General features: G+C 42.4%; 1 protein-coding gene across 3 annotated transcripts in view; it reads left to right on the forward strand.

The window, feature by feature from the left end:
* The window catches only part of LOC111572897 (histone-binding protein RBBP7), a 35,009-nt gene extending 19,154 nt beyond the window's left edge, over positions 1-15,855 (forward strand). For all 3 annotated transcript variants that reach the window (XM_035951213.2, XM_023276778.3, XM_023276779.3), the window contains exons 9-12: positions 3,634-3,710; positions 3,794-3,851; positions 4,178-4,288; positions 14,540-15,855. In XM_035951213.2, coding sequence (XP_035807106.1) covers positions 3,634-3,710; positions 3,794-3,851; positions 4,178-4,288; positions 14,540-14,611 — 318 coding nt within the window. In that variant the 3' untranslated portion in view covers positions 14,612-15,855. The remainder of the gene's footprint in view (positions 1-3,633; positions 3,711-3,793; positions 3,852-4,177; positions 4,289-14,539) is intronic.
* The last annotated feature ends 1,084 nt before the right edge of the window (positions 15,856-16,939 follow it).

Consider the following 16,939-nt stretch of genomic DNA (forward strand, 5'->3'; position numbering starts at 1 on the left):
GAGCACAATTTCAGGACAAGTGGGAGACTGAATATTTTTTTGTTGAGCACAGGGGCAGCCCGACGTGTCTTATATGCACAGAGAAAGTTGCGGTGCACAAGGAATATAGCATCAAATGTCATTACACAACTAGACATGCTGTGGAGTATGCAAAATATCAGGGAGATGAGAGAGAGAACCGGATCGTCAGTCTTAAAACATGTCTACTGAGGAGACAGCATTCCTTCAAGAAAGCAGGCAAAGAGAGTGATGCAGCTGTCGAAGCTAGCTACGTGGTGAGTGAGATGATTGCTAAAGGCAGGAAAGCCATTCAGAGATGGATAGTTAATCAAAAAGTGCATATTACATGCTGCAAGTACAGTCTGTCCAGAAAAGAAGGGTCAGTTCAGCAACATCAGCCTTTCAGCCAACACAGTGGCAGAGCGCATTTCTGACCTGTCGGGTAATATATATGAGCAACTGCGTGAGAAAGCAAAACGTTTCTGTGCATACTCAGTCGCTCTTGATGAGAGCACAGACATCCTGACACTGTGCAGCTTGCAGTTTATGTCTGTGGTGTTGATGACAATTTTGAAGTGCTGGAGGAGTTGCTCACAGTGATTCCAATACATGCCCAGACCACCGCTCAGGAGATATTCTGTCAGCTTTGTGATGCAATTGTGGATGCTGGTTTGTCATGGAAGAGGTTTGCTGGAATGACAACCGACGGAGCTCCATCAATGATAGGGAGGAAAAATGGACTGGTGGCACTTGTTCAAAGAAAACTGGAAGAGAAGGGTGTGGAGAAGGCTATTGCTCTGCACTGCATTATCCATCAGCAGGCCCTTTGCAGCAAATGCCTTAAGTTTGACAATGTGATGTCTGTTGTTGTGAAATGCATCAACCATATCAGATCCAGGGGCTTAAAGCACTGCCTTTTTGGAGGAATTGGAGTCAACATGAGGATGTACTCTACTTCACCGAGGTACATTGGCTCAGCAGGGGAAATGTCTTGAAGAGGTTTTTTGAGTTGAGAGCAGAAGTGAAAGCCTTCATGGAGATCGATGGGGTGGCTGTTCCTGTGCTCAGTGATCCCAGATGGCTCATGGACTTAGCTTTTCTTGCTGACATCACCCAGGAGCTGAATGTACTGAACAAGAAGCTACAAGGCCAGGGGCAGCTTGTCAGTGCTGCCTATGACAATGTAAGAGCATTCTCCACAAAATTTGTGCTATGGAAAGCCCAGCTCTCAGACATGGCACTTCCCAGCATGCAAGGCACTACTGGATGCAGGCACATCATTCAGTGGTGAGAAGTATGCTGATGCCATTGTGAAGCTACAGGAGGAATTTGATTGCAAGTTTGCAGACTTCAAGACACACAGAGCCCCTTCTCAAATTTTTGCTGACCCCTTCTCCTTCGATATGCAGGATGCCCCTCCTGTGCTTCAAATGGAGCTCATTGACATGCAGTGCAATTCTGAACTCAAAGCTAAGTTCCGGGAGGTGAGTGGAAAAGCAGACAAGCTTAGACAGTTTTTGAGAGAATTGCCCCCCACCTTCCCTGAGCTTTCCAGGATGTTCAAGCGGACCATGTGTCTTTTTGGGAGCACTTATCTGTGTGAAAAGCTCTTCTCCACCATGAACTTCAGTAAGTCAAAGTACAGGTCCAGACTTACTGATGAGCATCTTCAGGCCATACTGAGGGTCTCAACTGCTTCCTCCCTCAAGCCAAATGTGGCTCAGCTGTATGAGAGGAAGCGCTGCCAGGTCTCTGGCAGCAAGGAGTGGGCAAGACAAGCCTATGTTCTGAAGAACAGTTCATGTTCTGAAAAAAACGTTCATGTTCAGCAGAACCATTCACGTTCTGAAGAAACATTCATGTTGAAGAACTGTTATTGATGAAGAAGAAGATCGGAACAGTTGTACTTTTCTTTGGAATACTTGAAATTCATTTTTGTGGAATACTTGATGCGGCCCAGCCTCACTCAGACTGTACCTCCAGTGGCCCCTAGGTAAGTTGAGTTTGAGACACCAGATGTAGGTGAAACGTCCTGTGGGGGCTAATTGTTACAAATACTACAGGGGGCACCATGGCACATGCACTTGTAAGCTGCATAATTTCCTTCGTTTAGCTAAATGTGATATCTGTGGCAATTTTGGTGAGTTTCGCCATGTCGCGTAGCCGTCTACTTCACCTGCAGAGCTTTGTCAATGCTGGTTGACTGAAATAAAGTTTTAAAAAAAAAAAAAAACTCCACCTACAGAGCGAGTTGAACAGTGCGAGGTGGAGGCAGAGCGGAGGCGGTATTTTCAAAGGAAGAGTAAATTCAACAAATAAAACATGACCGACACGGAGAAAACAGTTTGACCGAAGTCCTCAAAAGTGTGGAAGCATTTCACACTTCACAAAACAAAAATCACGTCACGTGTCCACTACATGTGATTTTCCCGCACAGCAACGCACGCATCTGAAAATCGCACGGACGGTGGGCGGTCACTAGCGGGCCACAACATTGTCGCATGACAGCGCTCAAGCAATAGTGGGCCACTTCGTAGTCACATGACCGAGCTTTCAGCTTGACAGTCCGGCAGCCGAGTCGGATAAACACAGCGGCTCGACTGCAAACTTTCCTATTTATTTCGAAAACACTTAAGCAAAAAGTATTTCTGAAAGCATTTGAGGCGAGAAATAAGCTGTGCAATAGCTGAATCTGTCCTCGTTTTAGGTCACCGACGCCTAGTTTAGATGTTTGAGGACAGTTTCATGATACGTGGGATCTCCGCACGCTGCATCGAATTTGCATAAAGTAGAAGTCCAGTCTACTTTATGCAAATGAGCAGCGGCCCCCTCCGGGTAAACACACCAGATCGCAGGTGGAAACGCATCACAACCGGACCAGCATGCCACATGGGGTGTGTCGCAACTAGTGGACACGCACCTTAAGTCACTACATTATCCTACGCTTGTTCCGTTTTAAAGTGAGGAAATGTAACGTTAGCCTCTCTGGTAGCTCACCTGATGCTAGCGTTTGCTTGTTAGCTGATTAATGACAGTGATAGGGCATGTGTGTGTGTGATACTTTTTCACTTTAATCAGCTGAAGCCTCAAGTTTTAATTTTCTGACAAAGTCTGAGTGAAGACACTGGTCTGTGTTGGAGTGAAGCAGGATGAATTGCATTGACAGGCTTCATGATGAGAAAGACATCATGTACACCGCAGCAAGGCAGCTGTCCTGACTGAGAGCATCCTCAACATGATCGTCACTGACATGAGGCCTCTTTCGATGGTTGAAGATGAAGGCTTCACTACAATGATCTTATTTGCTCTGTTAGTCCAAATCTTCTATTTCTAAATAAAGAGGCGGAAATTAAAAATGTGTTGTTTTTTTAAATTCGATTCGATTAATCGAAAAAATAATCGACAGATTAATCGATTATTAAAATAATCGTTAGTTGCAGCCCTACTTGAAATGCACATTCTGGAGACATGCAAAACTGTGCACAATTGGAAAAAATGGGCATGATGTAGGACCTTTCAGTCTATCAAGATGTTTCTGAAGTGCTTCCAAGCCCAAGAAGATTTTTATTGTGAGTCCATGTCGCCATATAAGCACTACATTGAGTCCCATTGACTATCTGCTCTATTCATTAGGTACAATGGTCTCCTCACAATGAGACAATCCTGGCCTCCAGTGGCACTGACCGACGTCTCAACGTCTGGGATCTCAGGTAAAAACTGTCCACCATACCCAGAGTAACTGAGGAGTAACTGTGTCAAATTGCTTCAGGTTTTTGTTGGTCTTGTTTTCTAGTAAAATTGGGGAGGAGCAGTCTGCAGAAGATTCTGAGGATGGCCCACCAGAGCTTCTGGTCAGTGCTGTTACTGCACGGTGTTATTAAAATTCAGCTCTAGACCTTTCAGTCACCTTGGTATGTCGGTAGCCATAAAACAATCCTATACTTAATTAGCAAAAGCTCTAAATGTGATAGAAGAACCAATGAGTATCGATGGGTTTTGGCTGGGTATATCTAATGATACATCACATCAACTGGTTGGTCTTTTTGATTTTACCTGCATACGAATAGAACACAATGATACAGTTTCTGAAATGTTATTGGTAAGTTTAAAAGCACTGAACTTTTACTTTCATAACTTAGATGGTTATGGCATTCTGCTGGTCTGTTCTTCCCATCAGTTCATCCATGGTGGTCACACAGCCAAGATCTCCGATTTCTCCTGGAACCCCAACGAACCCTGGGTCATCTGCTCAGTGTCTGAGGACAATATTATGCAAGTCTGGCAGATGGTGAATACAACTGCCGTCCATCACACACTTTTTCTTTTTAGGATATCGCAATGTCAATATATATAGGATAGAATAGGATGTATGGTACATTCAGTGTGATTTTTAATATAACAAACAAGGTCATTACTGTACAGCTAAGGAGCAAATAAAAGGGTGAGGGGAGAATGAGTAATCAGGACGGTGATGCTATTGAGATCTATTTGAGAAATTACAAGTAGAAGTATTGGCAGTATCCTCGTTGAACGAAATGGAAATCTTATTTTAAATAGATTTTTTAAAAGTTATTTGTCATCATGCCATTGATTCAGAATATTTGGAGTAAATCAAATAAGGTGGTATAGTGGCTCGGTGGTTAGCACTGTCGCCTTTCAGTTAGAAGATCCCTGGATCTTTCTGCATGGAGTTTGCATGTTCTCCCTGTGCATGCATGGGTTTTCTCTGAGTACTCTGGCTTCCTCCCACAGTCCAAAAACATGCTGAGATTAATTGGTAACTCTAAATTGTCTGTAGGTGTGAATGTGAGTGTGATTGTTTGTCTCTGAATTCTTTTCTTCTATATGTAGTCCTGTGATAAACTGGTGACCTTTGCAGGGTGTCCCCTGCCTTCACCCTATGTCAGCAGGGTTCCCACGTGTCCTGGAAAACCTGGAAAATGATTGACCAATTTTCCAGTCATGGAAAACATATGGAAAAGGAGAAAAAAGGTCAAATGTCCTGGAAATGGTTAACTTATCCTGGAAAAATATTTATCCTCCCCCTGTCAATGCAAACGGGTTAAAAGTTAGGCGCATGCATGTCTGTTGTCACCTTATCTTCTGGGCAACATTAAGGCATACTGCTTCTCTGCTTCTAGCCGGCACAGCGCCCCACGTGACGCTACTAGCCAATCAAATATGCATTTCCGCTTCGAGCAGTTCTGCAACCCAGTTCTTCCAATTGACTTTGTCGCTACGTTTAGCGACATTTCAGACCCCGTTAAGGACTTATCGCCTAGAGACAAAACTAGTGACTGTAAGTTGAAAAGTGTCACTAGTGTTGGTCCATGAGTGTGAGGGTTTTCTCCCCCGTGGGTGGCCAAAGGCTCCTCTTTGTCCTCCGTTGAGTGACAGGCAGAGGAGAGTTCTATTGGGCGTGTCGGTTACTGAGTTGGCTGTGTGCTGTGAGATGCAGTACATCTCTGATTTCAGCATAGCGGAAGCTTAACAGGTAATCTTAATTGTAATGTACCTATTTGTTATAAGCATCAGGAAATATAACAGAGACAGTGGTAGCTTCAGGCTGCGTTTAATGAATCACAACAGTAAGGGTAGCGGCCAGGGACACATATGGCAAGTGCGACTTTTCCCATTCATGCATTCATTACATTTTATGTTTAATGAACAGTAAACTTTTCTTTCTTTCTTTCTTTGGTCCTTTTTTTTTTTTAACTAATCTAGGAAGGAGAGGTTACCAGCACATCACTTCCGTTAGGCACATGGTCCAGATGTGCCTGACTACAAACTGCATTCCGATGTAAATAGTTCATAAGTTCAGTTTGTCCAGGGGTTTCACTACTCTGCCCCGTCTGGTTCGATAAAGTTCACCTGTTTGGGTTTGTGAGCGCTGGGACACCACAATGGGGGAAGATGGTGGTTCAGGACAGGCAGTAGGCTGCTGCTCCTTAGCTGCTGCTGTCTCTGGTGGCTCATGCCAGGGCTCATTAACACTTGGGACATGACGTGATTGATTGGCAGCTGCAGTGCTGGTGCGGAGATGTTGAATGTTGCGACGATACAGCTTGCCTCCACTGTCCACCACGTAGGACCGAGGAGCACTGTGCGGCTGTATGACGACTGCAGGGGTCCATTTCTGGTTGCCAGGATACGGTGCCATCCTGACCTCATCTCCAGGTTGTAGATCTGGGCGGGGATGTGCTGCTCTACTGTCGTGGTAGAGTTTTTGTGTGCACTTCGTGTGGTCCAGTAGGTGTTTAACTTGAAAGGGGTCATAGTTCATTGGTTTAAGTAGCGCACGAGCAGCAGGCAGTTTATTGCGTGGCCTCCTGCCCATAAGCAGCTGAGTAGGTGACAGTCCAACTGAGTCAAGCGGTGTTGTCCTGTAGTCCATTAGTGCAAGATGCTTGTCTGGTGCTTTGCTCCACAGTCTCTTGACCGTTTGCACTGCCTGCTCTGCTTCACCATTGGAGTGCGGTGTGTGAGGTGAAGACGTTTTGTGCTGGATGCTGTAGCTCTCACAGAACTCCTTAAACTCCTCTAACACGTACTGTGGGCCATTGTCTGTCCGCAGAATGGCAGGAATGCCATGCCTGCTGAACTGAGCTTTCAGAGCGTCTATAGATGTGCGGCTGCGTTGATCTTTCAGCCTGTCAACTTCAATGTACTTAGAGTAATAGTCCACTAGTAACACATATTGTTTGTCCTCAAATTTAAATGGATCAGAAGCTACTGCTTCAACTGGGAGCTCAGGTGTTCCTGTTGGCATTAGTGGCAGTTTCGGAGGTCTGTTTTGACGTTCAGCGCATTTAGCACAGTTTCGGATCATGTTTTCGATCTCTGCACTCATACTTGGCCAGTACAACACTTCACATGCTTGCTGCTTGCTTTTCACCATTCCGAGGTGAGACTGATGTATGAGGCTTAGCATGTGTTTTCTCATGGTGGGGGGAACTACAGTCCGCATCCCTTTGTAGACAACTCCATCCGTTATTGCTAGTTGGCTTCTCGAGTCCCAGTATGGCTGAACAGGAATGGTCACTCCCCTCCTGTGGTCTGGCCAGCCTTGCTTAATAACATGTTGGAGAATGCTTAATTCATCCTTGGTGTTTTCCTGTAACTCTGCATATTTCTCATCACTCACGGACAGGAAGCTTAGCATAGAGACACACTCTAATGTACCTGCCTCTGGTGTTTTGTCGGACAGTTGTGTTCTGGACAGTGTGTCCGGAAGCTCGATGTCTTTTCCTCTCCTGTACTTAACAGAGATGTCATACCACTGAAGTCGCAAGCGCATTCTCTGGATGCACATTGGAGTAGACAGCAGTGGCTTCCTGTAAATGTCCTCAAGAGGCTTATGATCATTGAATACTGTGACATGTTTCCCAAATATGTAGTGATGAAACTTGGTGCAGGCTTGGACAATGGAGAGCATTTCTTTCTCAATCTGTGCGTACTGCGTCCCTGCATCACTCATAGATCTAGATGAGAAGGCCACAGGCTGGTCATCCTGTACCAGCACAGCTCCCAGTCCAGTGCTGCTGGCATCACAATAGATCTCCACTGGTTTTGTCACATCATAGAACTTTAGTACTGGGTGATGAGTGCATAGGTGCTTGAGTTTCTCAAAAGCCTGCTGTTGTGCTGGCTGCCATGTGAACTCCACGTCACCTTTTGTGAGCTGTCTGAGTGGGGAGTCGATCTCACTCAGGTTTGGAATGAACTTTGATAAGTATGTAACAAACCCCAGGAAGCGATGTACACCTTCTTTGTCTGTAGGTGACGGCATGCACCTTACAGCCTCAGTTTTAGCAGGATCTGGCTTTAGTCCATCAGCAGTTATCAAATGTCCCAAATGGCACTGCCGTTTGGTGGATGTGGCATTTGTTGAAGTTTAGTCTTAGGTTGTAGCTCGTGGCTCTCTCAACAACCTTTTTGAGGATTTGGTCATGCTCTTTCATCGTTGGTGCTGCTATGAGGATATCATCCATAATGCCGGTAACTCCGCTGATGCCCTCAAGCATTTGGTCCATGATGCGTTGAAAAATCTCAGGTGCACATTTTATGCCGAAAGGTAGTCTTAGCCATCTATATCTCCCTATTGGAGTGTTGAATGTCATCAGGAACGATGAAGCCTCATCTAGTTCGATCTGTAGAAAACCTGACTTTGCATCGAGTACAGAGAACACTTTGGCATTGGGCATCATCGAGACAACTTCCTCTATTGTGCACATTGGATAGTGCTCTTGTTTGATAGCATTGTTCAGGTCACTCGGATCAATGCAAATTCTGAGTTTGTCCTTGTTTGTGACCACTGCCATGGAACTGACCCACTCTGTTGGTTGGTCAAATTTTGTGATGTGGCCATCCTTCACCATCTCATTCAGCTTTTCGATGATTTTGGTTCTTAGTGCAACTGGTTGTCGGCGCACAGGATGAACGACAGGTTTTGCTTCAGGGTTGATTTTTATTGTGTATTTGCCTGTGTATTACCCTGTAGTTCCTGAAGTTTTCAAGACCTACAGGTGTGCTTGGATTTATGACAGTATTACTAGCTTTGCTTACTTTGTTCACCACACTGCTGTCTTGTATAGAGTCCAGTCTCAAAATCAGGCCTAAGGCCTCTGCTGTTGTGCCACTGAGCACATTCTCTTGTGCAATGTCCACTATTTCAAACTCAGCTTTGGCCTTGCGCTCTTTGTACTGCAGTGGGAGGTCAACTGCTGCAACTGGCTTTATTTTGTGGTTTGAGTAGGTTCTGAGCACTCTTTTGGAGGTCTTCAGCTCACCTTTGTGATTGAGTGACTGATAGCAGTTCAGAGTCACTGTGTTGCACTTTGCACCTGTATCTATCCGGAACTGCACTTTTTGAGACAAAATGTCAGTGTCCACTAACCACTTATCGTCTGCCACTATTGCAATTGGAACTGCATCTGTTGACAGATTCATGTCCAAAATCTCTTCTTTAGTTGTGTTACTTGCCTCCACATTCACTGAACTCACAGAGCGGTTGCCACAAACTGATGCCCAGTGGTTTGGTTTGTGACAGCAGGAGCATATTGAACCTTTTGCTGGACACTTTCCCTGATTCCACTTGTGTTTCGGGTCTTTTCCACATTTTCTACAGTTTTTAGTTTTGTTATGTGTGCTTTGCTTTTGTTGAGTGGTCTTTTGCTAGGTGTGACAGTACGCCTTATTGTTTTGTACAGTGAACTTTGGTCTACTTGACACTCTTGACACCTGTGCATCCTCCTCTTGAACAATTTTCATTTGTAATTGTGACATTTCAAACTGTTGGGGGATTTCTATGGCCTTAGCCAATGTCAAGTCCTCTCCTTTTTTCAGTAGCCTCTCTTGTACATGCTTTTCTCTCACTCACGCTACTATGGCGTCTATCAACATGTCATCGGCATCAGCATACTCACAGTCCAGTAACAGTAGCCTTAAATCTTTCAGGAAGTGATCAAAACTTTCCGAAGCACTCTATTTCCTTTTGCTTGAAACGATGTCTGGCGATCCGCTTATTCTTCCGCGGTCTGATGTCGTCTGCAAACTTATCCAGGGCTTTAACCAGGTCATCTTTTTCGCCCTCAGTCCACTCGAGTGTCTTGTAGATTTCTCCCCCTTGTTCGCCGATCCACATACCAATCCAGCCTGCCTTCTGTTTGGACTCCAGCGCGGACAGAGGACCCGCAAACATGAAACTAATGGGCTGCAAAACCTCTGAAACTCCTGATATAAATCCGCTGCGTCCCAGTCAATCTCTGGGGGGTCAAACTGCACCATCATCGTTGCGTGGGTACTGTTTTTGACAGTTTTCTGACACCATGTAATGTACTTATTTGTTATAAGCACCAGGAAATATAGCAGAGACGGTGGTAGTTTCAGGCTGCGTTTAATGAACCACAACAGTACGGGTAGCAGCCAGGGACACATACGGCAAGTGCGACTTTTCACATTCATGCATACATTACATTAATGGGCCACATTTCACTCAGTATTTCACACTTGTTTTATTGTCTGACAGAAATAAGTGAATGAATACAACATTCTGTTGTATTACTATGTGCACAGATAGATGGAGAGAAGAAGTTAGAGAGATTAACGACTTTTCATGTCGACTTAATCTCTTTAATTTCCAATAAAAGTAGTTGTCAGCAGAGTGAGATGCGCACAGAGACCACAGGAAAGAGGGGCACCCTTACAGTGAGAAGACTGTAACTATGAAATGTTCATTTGAACCGCTAACATGGGTCAAGAAGCTTAAATAACTGAGCAATTTTTTTGAGGAGCATTTTTATTAGAATGACATTGCATTGTTTTATATTGACCTTACTGCACTGCAGGATAAAGTTTTATTTTGATATTTTAGTTATATTTATGACAATTTATGATTTGCTTGAGTATTTTGTCAGTGATTTGGATTTTAATTTTGTTTGAGTAATGCAGGTACCAGATGTGTAAAAAATCTGAGTTGTGCAGTAAACTGACATGAAACAAAGGAAATAGTTTTTCAGTGATTTATTGAAAATATACAAATATTTTAAATGAATTGTGATTGTGGGTGAGTTTAAAAAAAAATAGAAAAGAAGTGAAATTGAAGTGAAGTCCCATCTTTGAGCATATGTGAACAAAAAAACTGATGAAGCAGAATTCAGCCAGTGATATTTTCTGACCCATATGTAGTTGCATGTCACAATAATGCAAAACAAAACAGGCTACTTGTTAATCTAAAATCGTTCACAATTATTTTCATTGAACTTTAGTAAATGATTGAGCAGGTATGACAAGTTGTACCACAAAAACACGAATCCTGGGAGAAAAGAATTCTGAAGTTTTAGAATGGTTCTCCAAATAAAAGTAAGAAAATATGTATTTTCTAAATGTAGGCATATTTTTAATTTTCCGACCCCACTTTGTAGGCTGGAGAAACAGCTTGAATTGCCGCTTTACTTAGTCTACTTATTGAAATTCTATAAATAATAATAATAAATTTTATTTATAAAGCGCTTTTCCAAAAACTCAAAGACACTGTACATAAAATACAATAAGATAAAACAAAACAGTTAATTAAAATCAGTAGATAGTAAAACAAGTTCAAGATAAAATACAGAATCACTTAAGGAAAGCAGATCTAAAAAGGTAAGTCTTTAAAAGGGATTTAAATGTGGTGAGGTTGGTGCAGTCACAGAGGGCATGGGGGAGTGAGTTCCAGAGTGTGGGGGCGGCAATGGCGAAGGCTCTGTCCCCCCAATGTCCCCGGCTGGTCCTGTGCGGGATGGAAAGGAGGTTTGTGTGGGAGGAACGGAGATTCCTGGGGGGGGTGTAGGGGAGGAGCAAATCGGTAAGGTAAGAGGGGGCAAAATTATGGATGGACTTGAAGGTGAGGAGAAGCAGTTTGTACTGGATGCGGTGTGAAATGGGGAGCCAATGGAGGTTCCGCAGGACGGGGGTGATATGGTCGTGAGAACAGGTTCGGGTGAGGAGTCGGGCAGCAGAGTTTTGAATGAGTTGAAGTTTATTGAGAACTTTGGAGGTGGAGCCGAAGAGAATGCTATTGCAGTAGTCAAGGCGGGAAGTGACGAAGGCATGAATGAGGGTTTCAGCGGCTGAGAAGGAGAGGAAGGGGCGGAGACGGGCGATGTTGCGGAGATGGAAATAGGCAGTTTTGGTGATCTGATTAATGTGGGGTTCAAAAGTGAGGTTGCTGTCAAATATCACACCGAGATTGCGGATGTGAGCAGAAGGAGATAGGGTGGTGTTATCAATGGTAATGGGGGAGTGGGGAAATGGTGTGAGTGATTTAGGTCCAATAAAGATGAGATCAGTCTTGTCGCAGTTTAGCAGGAGAAAATTTTTCCTCATCCAGGATTTAATGTCGGCCAGGCAGCTGGAGAGAGAGGCGAGGGTGGTGGTGGCGGTGGTGTTGGTGGAGATTTAGAGTTGGATATCGTCGGCGTAGCAATGGAAGTGTAGGTTGTGGCGGTGGATGATGTTGCCGAGGGGGAGGAGGTACAGGATAAAGAGGAGGGGGCCAAGGACTGATCCTTGAGGGACACCATGGGACAGGGGGGCGGTGGGGGATGTGCAGTTGTTGACCTTGATGAATTGTTGTCGATTAGTGAGATATGATGTGAACCAGGTGAGGGCGGTGCCGGTGATGTTAATGGAGGATTGAAGGCGGGACAGGAGGATGGAGTGATTGATTGTGTCAAATGCTGCAGAGAGGTCGAGAAGAATGAGGATGGTGACTTGTCCAGAGTCTGAGGAGAGGAGGAGATCGTTGGTGACCTTGAGGAGAGCAGTTTCAGTGCTGTGATGAGAGCGGAATCCGGATTGAAAGGTTTCATACAGGTTGTTGGAGGTGAGATGAGTTTTCAACTGGGCAGCGACGACACGTTCTAATGTTTTGGATATGAAGGGGAGGTTGGAGATAGGCCGGAAGGTGTGAGGGGAGGTTGGATCCAAACCAGGTTTTTTGAGGATGGGGGAGACAGAGGCGAGCTTGAGGGGTGAGGGGAGCCAGTACTGAGGGAAGTGTTGATGATGTTAGAGATAAGGGGGGAGATAACAGGGAGGCAGTTTTTGAGGAGGTCAGTGGGGATGGGGTCCAGGCAGGATGTGGAGTTTTTAGTTCCAGTGATGAATTTGGGCAGGTCCAGGGGGGAAACAGGCGAGAAGTGGACCAATAAATGATCGGTGGAGATGGTTGAAGGTAAAATCCTGAACAATTACTATAAATAAACATGTACTCACTCTTTAACTTTCTGAACCTAGTCCAGCTTGTGATGTTGGCCTTAAAAGCCAAGTTTATTCTTAGTGGAGCACAAAGCAAGAGAATCTATTTTGACTGTCGATATTGATCAAACTGTTTCTACAATGACCATGGAAAAGCATTTACTTTTTAATAACACATACTTGTTTAAAAAACTGGAAAACATTTGTTTTGTTTAGCTTTCATAACTGATGAAGTAGGTACCATAAACTGGACCACGCAAACTAAAATATTGCTAGACAGCCTAATTCAAATAGAACAGAATTCTGGAGTTTCAAAATGGTTCTCCAAATTAAACTAATAAATCTGTCTTTTTAAATACAGACATATTTTTATTTTTGGACCTTTGCAGGCATGATCCTTAGTTTGGAAGAGACCTGTCATGTAGTTATGTGTCATTTCTTTGTGAATTTTCACTGCAGTAATTCGTTATGATGACATCAGCATAATACAGCCATGACTAAACACATCCATTTGTTGGGACAGTGGAATTTTTCTAGTGAGTTATTTCCATTTCCTGACATTTAAATTCTGGTAATCTGATTTACATGATATGTAAGCAGTACTTTAGTGGTATTTTTTTTTCTCATGATCATTATGGAAACTGATAGGATCAAACTGCATTATTTAACTTTTTGTACCAGTGGGAATAGACTTGGCCTTTCAGACCGATGTCACAAGCTGGACTATGCAGAAAGTGAGAGTGTGAGTACATTTAGTACAAAGCAATTGCCTAAGACTTTAGCTTCAAGCGTCGATCTCAATGATAAAATGAATTCAATAAGTGGAATTGGTCAAACAACGCTTCACTCTGTTTCGTCAGCCTTCAAAGTGGGGTTAGAAAGTGAAAAATATACCGATAAAAAAAAAAAGTACACACTTTTTTTAGTTGTATTTGCATAACCCCTTTGAAACATCAGACGTCTGCGCTACTTGGATGAGTTCTAAAAATGCACTAAAAGTACCTATTTTCCATGTTGCTGACCAAGTATTTTCATAATGAAAGTATTTTCTATATTGTTTTCTATTATTGTGACATGGAAATATACATGGTTTAGAAAATATCACTGGTTGACTTCTGCATCAATTGTTTTTTTGTTAATGTGTGCCTAAAGATTGGACTTTAAATGACTTCTTCACTTTATTTTCAGATTTCAAATGGGTGTCATAATCAGGGACTATTTGGTGTATACTTGGTTAATACTTGTAAAGTATTGCAGATTCTGAATCAATGGCATGAGGAGCAATAGCAGTGAAAATGTCTTTCTTTTAGCTTAGAACTTTATTTCCTGAGATATTGTGGTTCAACCTTTACTTTCAATGCATGACAAAAACTAACACACACACACACATATATATGTATGTATGTATGTATGTGTGTGTATATATATATATATATATATATATATATATATATATAAAGTGGATGGGCGGGTAGGTTTTCAAAAGAAAAAAGATGTATCTCTTGGAAAGTTTTTAAAACATCAAGCTAAAATTTCACAGATACCGTTTTAAATTTGTATAGTTTATGATGAAAAATAAGTTCAGAGCAAATCAGAGATAATCACGCAAAAAGCCACTGATGATTTGAGATGGAATTTAGCTAGAAATCTCTATGTGTCAGTATTGTTACACAGGCGCCAACTGCTTTTCTTACCAGGCTTTCACATATAATGTGGCTTGAGGTTACTGTGAGCTAGGAAAAAAAGTGAATATGTTACCATTAATCCTTGGCTGTTTTGTTTTCCCTGCCTGTTCATCCAGGCGGAGAACATCTACAATGACGAGGAGCCAGACAATACCCCTGCATCAGACCTGGAGGCTCAGGGATCATAACCCAGCTCTATGAATCTCAACCCCTTCTCCATTCCCTTAGCTCTAGATCTAGCCTGTCCTTTTCTCTCTGGCTTATCTTAAGTGCAAAGTCAAATGTGGGTCTTGCTCCCGGACAGTTGGATTCTGTACCATTGTGTGCTTATGTATCACTGCGTCCCACGAATCCAATATCCCTGAAGCACTTACAATAGTTTAAGATGTTTAAAATGCTCCCATGGTCAGGTGGTCCAATCTCCAGTGTTGGTAAAATGGCATTTTATCGTAAAGGGCTTTTGAAGAGTCTAAGAGCAGAAAACCTTTATGTGTATACAATCACTGTAAATTCTAATGACCAGTTCATTTCAGAAGGCTAAGGAAAACATGAAATTCATTTTGCAGTCTGTGACTGAGTACACAGAAGACCTCAGGTAGTAGGCTTTCCTGAAACCTGAGCAATAGAAGATTACAAGAGCACTCAAATTATTTTGGGAAACCTGATTACGGTTTAACGCAAGCCGTGCTGGTCATACCTTATTTTTCCACCTGTTAAGCATTGTGGTTGTTATGTTTGATAGATATTATTCTATTTAGCTGGCATGTTATTGCCGTTCTTTGTCACCCATTCACGAGGTACATCAATACTTCAGAATTTGGCTTTTATGAACAGTGTGTGACTAAATCAGCGCACTTGACAGTTTTCTTTTTCTCTTTCTTTTGTTACATTTTATGAAACTACAGTTCTGTTTCCTGCACCACAAATTGCAGTAAAGCTTTTGTAACTTCGAAAAAACAAGTTTGTCATTTGGCGTATTAAAAATAAAACAGTCTGTTTCTTCAAATAACTTAAAACATCCCCTCCAACTGAAGTTTAAGCCTGTTATAAGGGAATTTTTTCTTGCCACTGTTACCTTAGGGCTTGCTCTGGGGGTTCAGGCATATGGGTTCTGTATTGAATTGAATCAGGGCTGAACAGTGGCTTGGTGTTTAGCACTTTAAACGGTGTATAGATAATGGATGGATGAATGAATTGAATTGGCTAAACAATCTTAGTAGCCAACACAGAGAAAAGCTGCATATATAGCTCTGACACTCCAGAGCAAATTACGTAACACAGGAATCACTGAAAAAAAACCCATAGCTATTGCAGATTCTTCAAAATGTTTATTGAAAAGCAAGGGTGGACTTTATGAGCATTGTACAATCAACTTCGGGGGGTATCAGGGTATCATCTTTTTTTTTAGTAAAAAATTAAGTTCTTCAAAGTTGTTGTGACTCAGGCCTTCTCTTTATTACAGAGGTAGATTCTGACATTACCTGAGAGTCCATCTAGGCCAACACCAAACAAAGGAAATAGATGTTGCAAAGTCCTCTCTCAGCTACAACCATCCACCACCTGTTCCTGTACATGTTCACATTTGTGTAGTTTTAAATACACAATTGTGCGAAGGGGAACAATTAAGAAAGGCCAGGAAAGGTTACATAAAAATAATCACATCACAATGTCTGATCTATATAATCACATATTTGCTGTTTTCCAACAGGTATCTGTTCACATACATATTAGTGCCATCAGTTGGGATTCTCACTGACTTTACAATATAAAGTTTCTAAAAGATGCTGATCTTGGATCAGTCTTCTAGTTACACCCATAGATAAAAAACTAACCAAAAGTGGGATTTCTAATAAGGATGCCGCAGTTACAGGGGGTTCCAGAGCGCGCTTTATGAATGAAGTGCTAAATCCAATATGTTGTGCATGTTGCATAATGTTTGCCGGGTTATGAGCTGTTGGGGTCAGTGTGGTTAAAAAAAAATTGACAAAGGTGCCCCGAAGAAAAACTGACAATAAAATGTGCAAAGATGGAAGGGGATCCTATTTTTTTACAAACCAAAACAGAAATTATTACGACTAAAACAATCCCATAATATGAAACAAGATCCAGAATTGAATTGGACCCTCTGTTTTGTCTCCATTCATCATGTAAAGTTTATACATACTGATGAGTTTTGTCATGTAATCCTGTAAAGTTCTTGTTAATATGCCGCACTGACAGAACTCAACACCTTTTTATTCAGATATTTAAAAAAGCAAATCACATTCAACTATAAATTTGAAAGACAACAAAGCTCATTTTTGTGTTATTTTTCAAACCTAATCCACGTCATGTGGATCATCGGTTGGTGGACAAAAGTGCTTGAAAACTCCTGACCTGGTTCTTCTCTCTACAACCTGTGGAGCCGATCAACATTTCATGGTTCATCTGTTAAGCTATTATCTCTTCACATCATTTTTGTTGCATCAACAAGGGTGGACGAAAAAATAACAGATGTCTTGACCTGCATTATTAAT

Source organism: Amphiprion ocellaris, chromosome 1, assembly GCF_022539595.1.
Source record: "Amphiprion ocellaris isolate individual 3 ecotype Okinawa chromosome 1, ASM2253959v1, whole genome shotgun sequence".
Lineage (NCBI taxonomy): Eukaryota > Metazoa > Chordata > Actinopteri > Pomacentridae > Amphiprion > Amphiprion ocellaris.